At 46.0% G+C, this 15,868-nt stretch overlaps 1 protein-coding gene across 2 annotated transcripts in view; it reads right to left on the bottom strand.

The window, feature by feature from the left end:
- Positions 1–15,868, bottom strand: part of LOC306940382 (glutamate receptor ionotropic, kainate 2-like) — a gene marked incomplete at both ends in the record, with an annotated part of 115,577 nt that overhangs the window by 16,663 nt on the left and 83,046 nt on the right. For both annotated transcript variants that reach the window (XM_079525436.1, XM_079525435.1), the window contains 5 exons: positions 5,672–5,895; positions 7,979–8,185; positions 8,299–8,412; positions 8,631–8,738; positions 10,742–10,885. In XM_079525436.1, the coding sequence (XP_079381562.1) occupies positions 5,672–5,895; positions 7,979–8,185; positions 8,299–8,412; positions 8,631–8,738; positions 10,742–10,885 (797 nt within the window). The remainder of the gene's footprint in view (positions 1–5,671; positions 5,896–7,978; positions 8,186–8,298; positions 8,413–8,630; positions 8,739–10,741; positions 10,886–15,868) is intronic.

The following is a 15,868-nucleotide window of genomic DNA, read 5'->3' on the forward strand; positions in this document are numbered from 1 at the left end:
AGTCAGCCTATCTGATGAGGGGCAGGGCTGTTTGGGGAGCACTAGCTCAACAGGCTGCATACTAATAAGCAATGAGCCAGAGGTCTAAAGGTTTGCCTCAGCGATCAAGGGTTCACAAACTTTTCAGGACAAATAATATTTTAACTGGGTGTTTTTTCCATTTTTGTAATGTGTCAGTTTATATTCATGGCAATTCTGGGGACAGCTAGAGTAGCTGTGCTGCAGGATACATACTGTACTGTATGGGAAAGTCTGTTATTATGAGAACATAAATGCAATTCAGAGGGGAAAACTGTAGCACGTACCCCCCGTCGTGTGGTATAATTGACTTGCTCACAGTGCGTTGTACTTTACACAATGTGTAAACAGAACCCTAAACAACAAATGTAAATAACAAGACACCATGAACAAGAGCAATATCTTACTGTTCCTATATTAATCACTGCACAATTTGCTGTTTCATAGTAGTAGTATTGCCACAGTCCACAGAGGCAGAGCTGAGAGAGAGATCATGGCAGGAACCTCACGATATATCAGTACTCTAGTTATTCCCGTTTGATATCCGTTTTTATGGACGGTAGCATCCTAATTAACGCTCTTCTTTTACAAGTGTCGTGAATGAAGCGACATCTCTGTCATGTTGGGTGTCCTTTACAGCTATTTTCTGTGCCGCATCCCCTTGAGAACCGCCTGTGTGGACATGGATGTGTTGACAGGCTATAATTCTTCCTGTCAACCACACGGGGGTGGCTGATTTGCTGGAATGTCAATGAGCTATGTATGTCTCCTTGGAACCACAGGTGATTGTATAGCCACACAATGGCCTTGTGGTGATGGGTGAAATGTATAGTGGAGGTGTGTGCCTGCCTGGGCATGTGCACGTGTACTGTATGTACAATGCGTGCGCCTGTGTGGATAGTGTACTCTGTACTGTATGTGCACGCACGTATGTGCGTTTGTGCGTACATTGCATGCTGTAGGCCTACTGTACAGTATGTATAGTATGTGCATGTGGTTTTATGTGTTGGAATTAATTGTGTGTGCGTGGCTGCGTGCGTGCGTGACTGTGTGTGAATGCTTGTGTGTGAATGCTTGTGTATGTGACTGTGTGTGAATGCTTGTGTATGTGACTGTGTGTGAATGCTTGTGTATGTGACTGTGTGTGAATGCGGACATACAGTATGTGTGTGGCAGCAGGCGTGCATGGCGCCAGTAGTGCTTGTGATTATGAATTTTCTTTCTTCTGACTGTGCGCACGCACATACAGTAATGCATTGTCAAAAGAATGTGTCAGATGATCCATATTAAGTAACATGCCTATTGTTTGTGTCTCTGCGTGTGCATGCTTGGGTATTCTGTCTGCATCCAGAGTACATTATGCTTCCCCTGCCTGACCTTTTTCCCCTGCTGCCTGTATGGACTCCTTGGGGCTGTGTGTGTTCCCCTGCTGCCTGTATGGACTCCTTGGGGCTGTGTGTGTCTCTCCCTGCTGCCTGTATGAACTCCTTGGGGCTGTGTGTGTTCCCCTGCTGCCTGTATGGACTCCTTGGGGCTGTGTGTGTCTCTCCCTGCTGCCTGTATGGACTCCTTGGGGCTGTGTGTGTTCCCCTGCTGCCTGTATGGACTCCTTGGGGCTGTGTGTGTTCCCCTGCTGCCTGTATGGACTCCTTGGGGCTGTGTGTGTCTCTCCCTGCTGCCTGTATGGACTCCTTGGGGCTGTGTGTGTTTCCCTGCTGCCTGTATGGACTCCTTGGGGCTGTGTGTGTTTCCCTGCTGCCTGTATGGACTCCTTGGGGCTGTGTGTTCCCCTGCTGCCTGTATGGACTCCTTGGGGCTGTGTGTGTTCCCCTGCTGCCTGTATGGACTCCTTGGGGCTGTGTGTGTTCCTGCTGCCTGTATGGACTCATTGGGGCTGTGTGTTCCCCTGCTGCCTGTATGGACTCCTTGGGGCTGTGTGTGTTCCCCTGCTGCCTGTATGGACTCCTTGGGGCTGTGTGTGTCTCTCCCTGCTGCCTGTATGGACTCCTTGGGGCTGTGTGTGTTCCTCTGCTGCCTGTATGGACTCCTTGGGGCTGTGTGTGTTCCCCTGCTGCCTGTATGGACTCCTTGGGGCTGTGTGTGTCTCTCCCTGCTGCCTGTATGGACTCCTTGGGGCTGTGTGTGTCTCTCCCTGCTGCCTGTATGGACTCCTTGGGGCTGTGTGTGTTCCCCTGCTGCCTGTATGGACTCCTTGGGGCTGTGTGTGTTCCCCTGCTGCCTGTATGGACTCCTTGGGGCTGTGTGTGTTCCGCACACCTATCAAAGGAAGTAGGATCCTGTGGAACGTAAGGTCACCCCCTCTCACACAGAGCACGGCGGACATGCTGGATAGCACATGGAATAATACATTGATTCCACTTTCTCTCTCTCTGTCTCTCTCTCTCTCTCTGATCATCTCTTTCATCTGTCCCATGCAAGCCACAATGACAACATATTGCCTCCATTAAATGAAGTTAATAAATAACACAAGTTCAGGAGTAAAGACCGTCCAAAACTTCAATCCATTGACCGTCGCTACTACTTAACAATCACCATTGACTCTGTTCACAACCAAACTGCCACACGAAAACAAATTACCGCTCCCCGGACCATGATGATCCCCAGTTACAGTAAATACTTCGGACGATTTGTATTTCCCTTCCACGATAAGACGGAAATGTCGGCAAAACACGGCACATTCCCACAGATACGACCGTTCCCGAATCCTCTTCCTCCTCACGTGAGGAGCGTTGAGGTCTTCAGGTCCCCCGCCCAGCCTAGGCAGTGCCGAGCTCATTCTTCATCTCGTCACCACCCCAGAATGCCCTCAGCAGTCTCACTCCCTCAGCAACCCTTTAATAACAAGACCTTTTCTCTCCCTTTACCTACCAAACTGACCAAACCAGTCCACTCCCACCACGATCTCTCTATTGACAGTAGCACACGCATGATCCCTGACATGCATCAGGCCGTGTTCTGCACACCGATCACAAGGACATAAGGTCAGGCCCTCTCACATGGAGCGCGAGGGACATGCTGGATAGCATTCCGTTTCAGAATAATAAATGGGTAAATGGACAGCCTCATGGACACTGTCAGTTAATAGGTGAACAAATAGCAGATCTACAAGCTCACAATGCTGCTGATTTGGTGTGAATTTGGTGTAGTGGGGAAAAAGGAATGGGACCAAGCATAGATCCCTGGGGGAGCCTGATGTTTGACTGTATTCTCAACATCAAACCTCCTCCAACAAATTCTTCTAAGTCTCTCTCAGCTCCATTTTCGAAGACATTCTTACCCGGGTTCCTCAGTTCATTCCCTTCTCTTGTCAATACAAAATTAAACCGTCAGCTGACGTGTATAGTTTTGTACCAGTGAGTTGTCTACCAGATTCAATTAGTCTGGCCGCAGTGATAGATGTGTTGCCTTTATTCTCCGGGGCCAAGTGAGGAGACTGGAGAGAGGCACAGGTGACCACCAGAACATGGACTTACTGCACAAAACAATAATAGCCCATAATTACTTGCAAATGTATTATGCACTGGTTGTGGTCGGCATAATTTGTACTATACCGAGGGAATTCTGTTTTCCTAATAAAGAGAGAGCAGCATAAATGTTATTGCACAGCTCTGGAAGCTTAATGGAGCCACAGCGTTTAGTTGAGTCAAAAGAAAAGGCCAAAGGGTGTGTTTTGTGTGGAGCTTAAGAACAGGTAGCTAATTTAGTTGGAAAGGGAGGTAGGGGGCCGGGTTCAATGAGATTGCAAATACCTAGTCCACTCTGGTGGTATGCATGCATTTTATAGTGTGCAACTGTGCATGTGGGACTCTGCAAGCTTTCTCCGCTCTCTCTATTTTGCAGCGGATTAAAGGAAATAATATACTCGGCATTTAGGGTTCCGACCAATCAATCAGGGGCTGCACGATCAATACTACAATTATGAGAGAACTCAACTCAGCAAACCGCAGAGGGCATACTGTATTTCAGGTAGACTGAGGGTGCTGAATAGAACCAAGCAAGCACTTATTTGGTGCCTTGACATGCAAGAAGAAAAAAAAGTACCATGCCGTTAAACAAACAATACACATTTTAACAATTTGTCAAAAGTGCTGAGGCCGTTATTGGGCAGCCCAGGAATGCTAGCAGTATAAAATACATGCTAATCACTTACCCTGGCCAACCGTGACAAAAAAATTACAATGACAACAATTTGCATATTCTGAACTAACTTAGGTGACAGTTGCCGCTTTTATCCTCTTGCGTGTTCATATTGCCGGTAACATTTTGGTGAAAAGTGCATGAGAATCCTAAAACTCTCAGGGGGTCAAAGCAGAGGACTCTGAGATCTGGGATAAACACACACCTTTCTTTCTACCTCAGACATGCACAGGAACTATACAGTGCACTGCAGTGGTACATTCCTTACAACAGCTTGGCTATTATACAGTGGCCAGTCAGTGGTTCGAATATAATGCACATTGTTTCTGTCAGGCAGAAACCATGTATCTTCATATTTCATCTTTTTCATAAATGATTGACCCTTTTTATACTGCAAAAGTAGCATTATAGTTTATCTACAAGCTTACAATGCATCATTCACCTCTCAATGCGTTGTGAGCTTGTATAGCCTACAGTATGCATTTCTTGCTCATTTGGAAAGAGTTTGAAAAATTGTGAAAGATTTCACCTATAATAATAATAAGCACAGAATAGGTTGAAAGTATTAACCAAGAGCCTGTGACTATCTTTACTTATTATTTGGTACATTGGACATTTGGAAAACAGGTACATTCCTGAATAAACGGTAATAAACGGTTTTGGACATGACAATGTTTCAGCCCGACAGCAACAACGCCGTCTCTGTCGGGTGGAAACCTCATATGTCCAAAACTGTTACTTTTCAGGAGAAAAAAAGTGGAAGATCGTCAATCTCAAAACACGTCACTTCGGGCCACGTTTCAATCTGGCAGATCTGCTACTTTTGATGCTTTGGTGTGACGCTGTGGTTAGTGTGGTATGACCAAGTAGGGCATTCATTACGGGAAAATAAGAGGTTTCTGCCCGACAGCAACGATATACTACTTAATTGGAATGGATGTGTTGCCACATCATATAAATGATAAAATGTAAATTTCACACTTGCTCAGTGGAGGCCCGGTCTGTAACACTCAAACTCTCTCAGCAGCACACCCGCACACAGGCACTCACACATGCACACAGGCACTCACACACACACAGGCACTCACACACGCACACACAGGCACTCACACACACACACACACACACACACACACACACACACACACACACACACACACACACACACACACACACACACACACACACACACAAACACAGGCACTCACACACGCACACACAGGCACTCACACACGTACACAGGCACTCACACACGCACAAGGGCACTCACACACGCACACAGCCTGCCTGTGAGAACATTCACAAAGACCTTCAGTGTGGGCTCTGTGGTTTTCATTGAACGTTGCCACTGTGCATGGGCCTTCAGGGAGAAATCGCCAAGTGCTGGTGAGAGCGAGCGATGAGGGAAGAGGGGAGTTCAGGATGGAGGGAGAGAGAGAGAGAGAGAGAGAGGGAAGGAGGTGGGGGGTGGGGGGAGGAGGAAGCAACATGTTACCTGGCTATGACAAACAGCACACAACTGACACCCAAGCAAGCCAGCAGAATATACATCCAGATATCAGGTGAGAGGGGGTTGAGGAAGGAGAACACTCCGGGGTTGGTGCCGTTGGGCTTGCGGTACAGGATGCTTATTCCCAGCGTCATGTAGGGCTTGGAAAAGTCAATGACCTTCTCCCTGACATAGGTGATGGCCAGGGGAGCCACTGCCAGGTCCGATTTCTGCAGGGAAAGAACAAATAGGAAGGGGCGTGGGGTAGAGGTTGACCAATCAGAGGGGGTCGAGGTACTAGAGTGGAACCAATCGAGTTAGGATCGGATTTCTGTCAACAGCTTGACCGTTCAATATGTAGGCGGAAGATGAGCCACTGCGGAGAGTCGACAACCATTGTGGTAATTTGTTCAGCTTGATTAGGAGGTAAGGAAGTAAGTGGTGTTGGGGTGAAAATTAGAGGTCACAGATATTTCCTTTCTTCTTATCCGATGTTGTGGGTCAGTGACTAAAGAGCACCGTCTTTGGATTAGCTGTATGTGTGCGCACAGAAAGGTTAACCGGAGAAGTCGCTGCTTTTCCGACTCGCCGCGGTTTAGTGCATTTTAGTTTTACTTCAACACACCTTACACCTTTATTTTAATTTGCATTGAATTAAGAGAGAGAGAGCGAGAGAGAGAGAGAGAGAGAGAGAGAGAGAGAGAGAGAGAGAGAGAGAGAGAGAGAGAGAGAGATAGAGAGAGAGGGGATAGTTGTTAAGAGTTTACAGTAGATGAAGTAGGAATGCTAAAGTTTAAATACCAAAGTACCGAAACAATGAAATTCATTAGTAAACAATATCCTGAAATATCAAGAGAGTAATATGTCACGTATTACATATTACTCCTTAAAAGAGTAACACTGTTCCTAATGCACGAATCATTACTATTTTAACCTGTTTTGAAAATAGAGCTTGTACGTAGATCAGCTATTTACTGTAGTAAGTGTTTGGATTTGGGAATAATCCTGAAGAATGCAAAGATCATCATCACTTTATTGTATTCACATACCAGTAGACTTTTTATCAGATCTAGCTGACCATTTAATTGCACAAAATAATTTGATCACTTTGGAAATTAACTATAACATCTGTGGGTTTGACATACTACAGTATACTGATGAAGACAGCATGTTAGCACGTTGATGAAGAGATTGAAACTTGTTTCTCTCCACTTTTCGCTGCGGCGAGTTGGTAACCCAGCGACTTCTCCGGTATTCCACAGAACGTATTGTGTGCATTCCTATAGCCTGGTAAACCGCTCCCCCTTGAAAACATTTGAAATGTATTCAAGGGGGAGTGGTTAACCAGGCTACAATATACACTGAGGCTTTAATATCTCTCATTTTATATTCAAGGCAAGGCCATCCAGAGACTGAAAATATATGTATTCTCCAAGAATGGTGTTTTATTTGTTTCCCTATTACATTCTGTATTTCCAAATGTCACATCTCCCTTTTAGACATTGCAAAAAAACGTCCATGGCGCCCCTTGCAGCACAACAAACCATTGGCAATAAATTATTAAAACGCTAAAATCATATGGGCATCCGCTGAAAAATCTATAACTTTTTATTGTATGTATTCCTGGAATTCTCACGTTGGGGAGATAACGGTTACTTCAGAACATGATATACATCTCGGTTAGGCTCTATAACACCTACACAGCAAACCTCGGAGTGATACTCTGAGTTAAACTACAACCTGAAATGTATTCCTCACAAACACGGGTCCCCAGTGAACATACTGAACATGCAGTGGAGGCAATAAACCCACATTACATTTGCAACTACAGCCTGCTATATTATGAAAGACAAAAGAAGATAAAACAAGCATACAGATTCAATCTGTTGTTTGTTGCCCATGCTATAGAAAACCTCGCTGCAACGCATGCATGTCCTGCTTGTTTCGAATTGATGATTTTCAGATGACACGCGCAATAACTCGTACCATCGATCTGGCATTGCTTCAAGTGTTCGTGTTCATGTACTTGCATTGCATGGAGTATGTTTCAGGCTTAATGCCAACACTGGACTTTGCTTACATTCATTTTGTTACATGAAAAACATTTCTATAGTATCATTTTGAATATGTCTCAGCATTGTGGAGGCACCGGGTCTCCTGCACAGTAGGAGAAGGGTTAAAGTTCTATATTCTGATTCTGGAATTAAAGGCTAGAGCCGTTAGAGTGTTTGTCCAGTAACAGCAGTCTCCCCGTCTCTAGCCTTTTAATATCCTTGACATGAAAAGGGCTGAGAACGGTACGGCTTGACTCACGTGGTCTATGAGCTCTCGGACCATGCCGTTCCACTGGCCCGTCTTCTCCTCCAGCGCTCCGTACTTGCCGTCCTCCACCAGGCGGACCTCGTAGCGGAAGCCCAGGATGCCGGACAGCTCCCGCAGCAGGTCGATGCAGAAGCCCTCGAAGCGGTCGTTCCCGTACAGCGGCTTGTCCGACTTCTTAAACATGACGTAGGGTTCCTCCTTCAGACACACACACACACACACACACATGAGAGAAGATACATGGTCATGTCTGAGTGCATCCTTGTGTGTGTGTGTGTTGTTTGTGTGTGCGTGTGTGTGCGCGTGTCTACCAGTATGGTCGATACACGGAGTGATTTGTTGGCCAGAGAGTCAGTGATGTTGGATGTCTTGCTCTTGTGTGTCTCTGTCATGTTCAGACCGCTGGGAGGGTCCCAGGTTCCGATCTGTGACAAAAGAAAAATCACATTCATTATTATGGAGCTTGTGCACAATGTAGAGTCCTCAGTGTCCATGTTACCACTGATGTCTTAGCAGTCAGTTTGATGGCGGAAATATAAACCTAAAGTACATACCGATACTCATACGCTACATACCTACTACTACTAGTAACTAATCAATATAACGATATGTTGGCACACCCCTTGCACGCACACACACCCACCTTCTCCAGTCCCTCCTCCTTCAGGCTGACAACGTCCAGGTCAAAATCCGTCCTCAGTCCGTTGGTCTTGTTGAAGAGGACACGTCCAGTCAACCCATCCCAGTGGGCCTACAGACAGACAGACAGACAGACAGACAGACAGACAGGGAGGGAGGGAAAGAGACAGAGAAAGAGAAAGGGACAGGGACAGAGAAAGAGACAGAAACAGAGAGACAGACAGAAAGAGAAGCAGACAGACAGAGCAAATGCAGTCACATTAATAGCACTCCAAGAGCAATGCTGCTCTCAGCTCCCAGCTCCCAGCCCATCATTCAATTAACCGCAACTATCATACCGAATCGGTCGTCACACACACACACACACACACACACACACACACACACACACACACACACACACACACACACACACACACACACACACACACACACACACACACACACACACACACACACACACACACACAATTTCATCTTCGATCGCAAAGCCTTTTTCCTCCCTCGCAATTATGAATTCCCGTCGTGCTCCTCCTGCTCGCCGTCTATCACAACACACACGCCACAACAATGACAAGATGTACCAAAAGATGCAGGCAGGGCTGACAGGTAAGAGTTCATTATGCATTGTAATTCATTGTGCTTGAAGTTTCACTTCAAAGCCAGAGGAGGAACAGACGGGCTAGGAGGAGAAGGAGCGATAGCAGACGCGGGGGGAGGGAGACGGGGAGGGATGGAGGGGGTGTTCTGGCTGGCAGCATCAAAGCACCACAATAGCTCATTTCACAAATTACCTGCAATGATACCATCCGCCGGAATAAAAGACCTTCCTAGAACAAAGCAGATGGGCTGACCCCCGACTGGAGTTATACGGAGACACACGGAACCTTTGATGTAATCACGGGTATAGATTTATACATAAAGAGGCTTGGAGGACAGCACTCAGAGAGTGTGCAGGCTGTGCGCTCGCACGAGGGAAATATGACTTTTAGAAAGGTATAGTGCTTTCTATGAAGTACGTGCTCAGAAAACATGATACATGTTGTAGGAAGGCATCAATGCAGCATCACAAACTATAGGGATTTATAAGAAACATTGAATCATGTGGATCCTGCAGGGATCCACATGATTCAATGTTTCTCCTCATAGCTCCAGCATGGATCTCGGACATTATGAGGTCAGCCTGTGATGTCAGTCATCTATGACATAATCTATAATGTATGACTCCAAATTCGGGGATCGAAAGAAATTTGGCATTGATCGGTCCAGCAGTTTGTCAGATTAGCTCCGGACACACAGTCAAACACAGGTTCGTAATATCTTTCTAAATCTTACATTAGAAGTGAGAATGTTCTGGGGCAGAAATGGGCATAAATGTGACATACTGTAGCTACAAACAGTGTAAAATACATGTAGTATCAAGTATTGGACTTACGTTTTGAGGTAGATTTACTTTACTTGAGTATTTTCATGTTTTGATACTTATACTTGAGACTATATTTCTGCTCCACTGTACTTTTTACACCACTACAATTAATTAGTTGATAGCTTTAGTTAGTAGTAACTTTGCAGATTTAGTTTGGAGCCTCTACAGCGGTGCCCGTTGGGCACTGGCCTACTTGGAACGATGCAAGTTGGAGATGCATGCCCCACCCATATGTTAGGTCCCTTTTATGCCCATACTGTATATGGAGTTCTTTGTCAGGCATGCCCAAATATGGAGTCTATGCAGACGTCAGAATGATGTGAGAACAGGCCAGCTCCATATATGGACACTGGGCCTGTCCAGAGCCCGGGCAGAGGCCTTTTTGGGGCGGTTCTGGACAACCGTGGGTCTGACCAACTCGAGTTACGTGGATTACAGACGTACAGACGTACGTACACACGCACAGACAAAACAACATGTAGTGTTGTGAACTTGTAGATTAGCTATTTTATTTACAGTTTTACAAAAACATTGAGTATAAAGTTTCCCAAGGGATGTGATAGTAGACACCTTTCTGAACACATTTGTGAAGAAAGCTAGTGGTAAACATTATTTTTTGTTGCAGATTTGCCACACATTTAGCTAATTTTCTCTAACTATACTGTGTGTGCAGTACTACTGGTACATACCTCTTTGATGAGGCTGATGAAGCGGCTGCCGAAGCGCCAGGGCTTGTGGCGGTTGCACTGCAGCGAGCTGACCGTGATCTGCTGGGACTGCTGCACCGCCACGGCCACCACGTGCACGGCGTCGTACATCAGGGCCGCGTCCGTCTGCACACACACACACACACACACACACACACACACACACACACACACACACACACACACACACACACACACACACACACACACACACACACACACACACACACACACACACACACACACACACACACACACACACACACACACACACACGGAGGAGGAGAGAGGAATGGGAGATGGTTGTTATTATTATTAGGGTGTTTACATTGTGTGTATGTATGGCTTTCTCTCTCTGTCTGTTCATCCACCCATCTGTCTTTGTATTGATCAACCTGTTCCATTCACATGTCAATTTATATACACGTGTATATATTATACACACAGGCACGCACGCACGCACGCACGCACGCACGCACGCACGCACGCACGCGCGCACGCACGCGCGCGCGCACGCACGCACGCACGCACGCACGCACGCACACAGCATTTCCTAGAGTTGCATGCATTTAGGGTTACGTCTAGGGTTATGTGTGGGATAAATGCGTGGTGTTATGTGGGAGAGAAACATCAATAGTTGAGGTGTCGGATGTACGCCACAAAGCCCAATCAAACATAACCTATGACATCACCAACACTGAGGTCAGAGGGCAACTACACAATCAATTTCACCTCTGACAGAGAACCACTGTAGGCTAAACGCTCAGCACATCCTTACTAACACCATGCTTCAATGGAACCCCAGCGCTGAATCACTGAGTTGCCCTTCTGCCCTTTGAAGACTCAAGAATATCTATAATGCAGAGGTTTCTCAACCTTTTCTGGAACAGAGCCCACTTGAAAATCTTAAAAGCATCCATTGTTTCTTTAAAATAAATGTTATATTTTCATTTTTATCTTAGTGTTTTGCCAATTATTTGGGGGCCCACTTGCAACACTCGTGCGGCCCACCAGTGGAACCCCGGCCCACAGCTTGAGAATCACTGATCTCATGCCAGCCATAGATTCCCAGCACAAACGGCACAGTGTCTTAGCCTATTAGCCAAAAGGCCTCATGGCCACTTTCTGGGCCAATGAGAAGCCTCTTCCAGGCACAGTCTCTGTGGATGGCTGGCCTGTCACCGCGGAGACTAATGGATCCTGATGGGTGTGCCCACTCCCTGGAGAGAGAGAGAGAGAGAGAGGGGGGGGGGGGGGGGGGGGGGGGGGGGCAGAGCGGGCACCGCTGCAGATGGAATGCTCGCTCGCACCTCTGCCAGACTGACTTGGAGGAACATGCTAAGTGCTCATCAACACATGGCTGAAGCAACCGGTAACTGGCTTTGAGAGGCACTCACTGTATGTACATTATGATCACAGGAACAGTTCATTAAGGAGACGAGTGCTCAACTGTGAGACTCGTCGTCACGCGAAAATGTCGCCGCCTTTTACTCCGCTGTGGCGGCCCCACAACACGGCTTAAGCTCCCCCGGGATGGGTAGCAGCACATGAACAGTTCAACTATTCTCTCTCCTCACCATGGTCCCACAGAAGGGAGCAGTGATCTTATTTGACAAGTGCTGGGCGACAAAGACGGTGAGGGGATATGGGAAGGGGGGGGGGGGGGGGGGGCTGGGGGGGGGGGGGGGGGGGGGGGGGGGGGGGGCGGACAAGCGCCTCCGCAATACAGCTGGAGCTATAGGGGACTCTGTGTACATGCTGGCTGTCAGAGCAAATGCCAATGAGAGCACAAGTACATGGGAGCATTGGGAGCATTGGGATTGATACCCTACTTAATAAGGGTATCAATCATCATCATTTTTTCGAGATTCAAGATTCAAGATTCGAGATCATGGATTTCACAATGCCATGCCAGACTTTCCGGTCCTTCATTGCCATCCCCAGTTCCTGCTAGTGCTTACTGATGCATGTGTCCCTAGCGATGACATCAGGGAACAACAGTTTTTCTACCTCTGGTCTGCTTTGACACACCTCATTCTGTAGCAGTGGCCGGCAAACTCTGTTCTTCTGGATCGGACTAGTGAAGAAACACGGGGAAGGTTGCTGTATATTAGATTAGTCGATGGGTGGCTCTTCCAAGACAGATTTTGCGCTCTCATTAGAAGGCCAAGTGCCATCCAACCGTTTCTCTAATTGCTTTGAAAGTGTCCATGCCTCGGAGCCATAGCGTAGAATTCAGGGTATCAATATGTAGAAACACTGTTACAAGTCCGGGATAATTGACTTGAGTAAATGTACAAACGTATTGGTATCAAAATATACGTAAAAGTACCAAAAGTAGAAAGAAGTCATTATGCAGAATCATGTCCCATTTCACAAGTTTTTATAAAGGGTTATAAAAATCCTTTGAAAATAGCGGATCTACAAGCTCACATTGCATCGCGATGTGACACATTGTGAGCTTGTAGATCGTCTATTTTTTGTGGTTATGTGAAGTGGTTATGTTTGTTTTATAACTTATAAGAATAATCAAAATGGCAAAAAGTACAACTTATTAACGTTTGCTGCTAGGAAAAATATTCTTTTGTTTTGGATCAAGGATGTTGCTCCATCAAAGAAATCATGGCATAACATTATAATGGACTGTATTCCTTGTGAATACATTACATGCATGTTGCATTCTAAATTGGACACTTTCTACAAAATTTGGGACCCTTATTTAGATCATATTGGACCAACATTGTCTGCCACAATACTTGGAGGTTTTCCGTGCCAGCCTTAGATATCTTATATGCCAGCATTCTTCCCTAGTGTGTGCTCTGCTTTGGGGTGGGGGCTGGTCTGCCCTTTGGGTATGGGGGGGTGGTCGCCCGGGCAGGGGTCTCGATGCATTGCATCGGGGCCGCTTCTTGGGGCGGTGGCCCTGCCGCCTGGAGGGGGGGCGGTCGCCGCCTTTGAGTGGAGTATGCATTGGTCTGCTCTTATTGTAATGTTTTGTGCCTATGATAACTGTATTGTCTGCCTTTTTAACATGTATTTATATACTGTATGGATGTATTTCCTGAATGGGAGTCTATCAAAACTCAAGAGTCATTGTGGTTCATTGTCCTTGCCATGTCTTTGTATGTTCAATCTTTTTATTTATAATGATGTTGTGCCTGAGCTGGGTTTTTCTTTTTTTTTTTTTTTTTTCTTTTCTTTTGTTGTTTGTTATTATGTTCTTGTTGTGTAATGTCTGTTTGTTGTCTTTAAGTTTGTTAAAAACCAATAAATATACTTTATAAAAAAATAAAAAAATGGCAAAAAGTAACTAGTAACTAAAGTTTTCAAATAATTGTAGTGGAGTAAAAAGTTATTTTTTTGCCACTGAGATGTAGTAGTAGTAGAAGTAAAAGTATACTGCAAATTGTACTTAACCCATTTAGACCTGAGACCAGATTATTCAAATGTCCCCAGGGAAGGCAGGAACAGGAACGCGCCAGGGTGCCGGCCCGGTTCCGGTTTCGTGCTCGGACAGACCCAGCCAGCCACCCATCCACAGACACACAAAGCTGCGTAAGGAAGTGGTTGCACCACTTAAAAACCTTCGCTCTGAAAGAATACATATATATTCAAAGATTTGCACCACATTTTCATGATTTTTCGAAAATAGCTATAAAAAACATAATGCTTAAAACACCGAAAGGGGTTCCCCTCCTGAATGGGTTAATAAGTGTAGTACTTGAGTACATGCTACTTTATAAGTTTATAGTAACACTTTAAAGCCTCCGCTCATCTCCTCTTGCTCATGGTAGAATGTGGGTGCATGGTATCTGGGGGATGGTTGAATGAATGTATGAAGGAAGTCGATACAGACAGAGAGAGGGAGGGAGAGTGAGAGAGAGAGATAGTTTTTTTCTTTTTCATTATGTTGATTTTATTAGTATTTATTCATTCAGCCTGTGTTTACGCATGCAGCACATAACAAAATTGGTATACCCGGCGCGAGATCTGCGAATGAGGAGAATTCACCCATCGAGGTGGAGAGGTGAGAGAGAGATTGAGAGAGATAGAGAATAATTTGTGTGTTTGTATGTGTGTATGTGTAGGGATATTGACTGTCATTTTGTGGACTCCACCAGTCCCTGGAGCTTTCTAGGGTTGGAGACCTCTGCTGTCAGAGAGGCAGGATTGGAGAAGATCAAAGGATGGGAGACACTCTTCCCTTCTCACCCCAAGCCCCCCCCCCCCCCCCCCCCCCCCCCCCCATCTCTCCATCCATCCACCGCCTCACCACTTCCCAGCGCTCCCTTTCATTTCACATCTCCTGCGGAAAGTGCATGTGTCTGTGCATGTACTGTATGCATGTGGTGTGTGTGTGTGTGTGTGTGTGTGTGTGTGTGTGTGTGTGTGTGTGTGTGTGTGTGTGTGTGTGTGTGTGTGTGTGTGTGTGTGTGTGTGTGTGTGTGTTTGTATGCCAGAGTGCATGCGTGTGAGTGAGTGTGTGTACGCCTGTACGGCTGTGCAAGGATATACCTGCACGCGCGTATGCGAGTGTGTTCACAGCAAAAGTAGAGGGGAAATTCTCATATTCCACTAATCCCATTTGGTACACATACACATCCCCAGACCTCTTTCCTATACTCCCGGTGGTGAGGTTGGTCACATTCAATCAACGAATCACCCAATCAGTGTTCTTTACCCATTCGGCCATATCACCAGGCGGCTACACACCTCTCTGCCTCAGTCCCCCCCCCCATCCCCCGCTTCAAATCCCTTCATTCTCCTCCTGAATCCCATGGATATGACCTCCTCTCTACTTATACATCAAATCCAGTCCAGTCGAGGAGTTTCAGCACAATCTGTGATTGAGAGCTGACTTTACTGCTGTGTCAGGCCGGAGGATGCTGCATAAGCATCTAAATTTCTTCTTTTTTTTTGCTTCACCTTACTTAATCTTATTATATTCTACCTTACTCAGTCCTGTGCTAGTCTTAGTAATAATAGAAGGAAAAAATGGTCTGATCCATCCAACCCTATACAACCATTGGATCACAGGTTCTTAATGGTAAATGGTGCATTTATATAACGCCTTTATCCAAGGCGCTTTACAGAGATTGTGCTTTACAT

This window comes from Electrona antarctica (assembly GCF_951216825.1).
Source record: "Electrona antarctica genome assembly, chromosome: 17".
Lineage (NCBI taxonomy): Eukaryota > Metazoa > Chordata > Actinopteri > Myctophiformes > Myctophidae > Electrona > Electrona antarctica.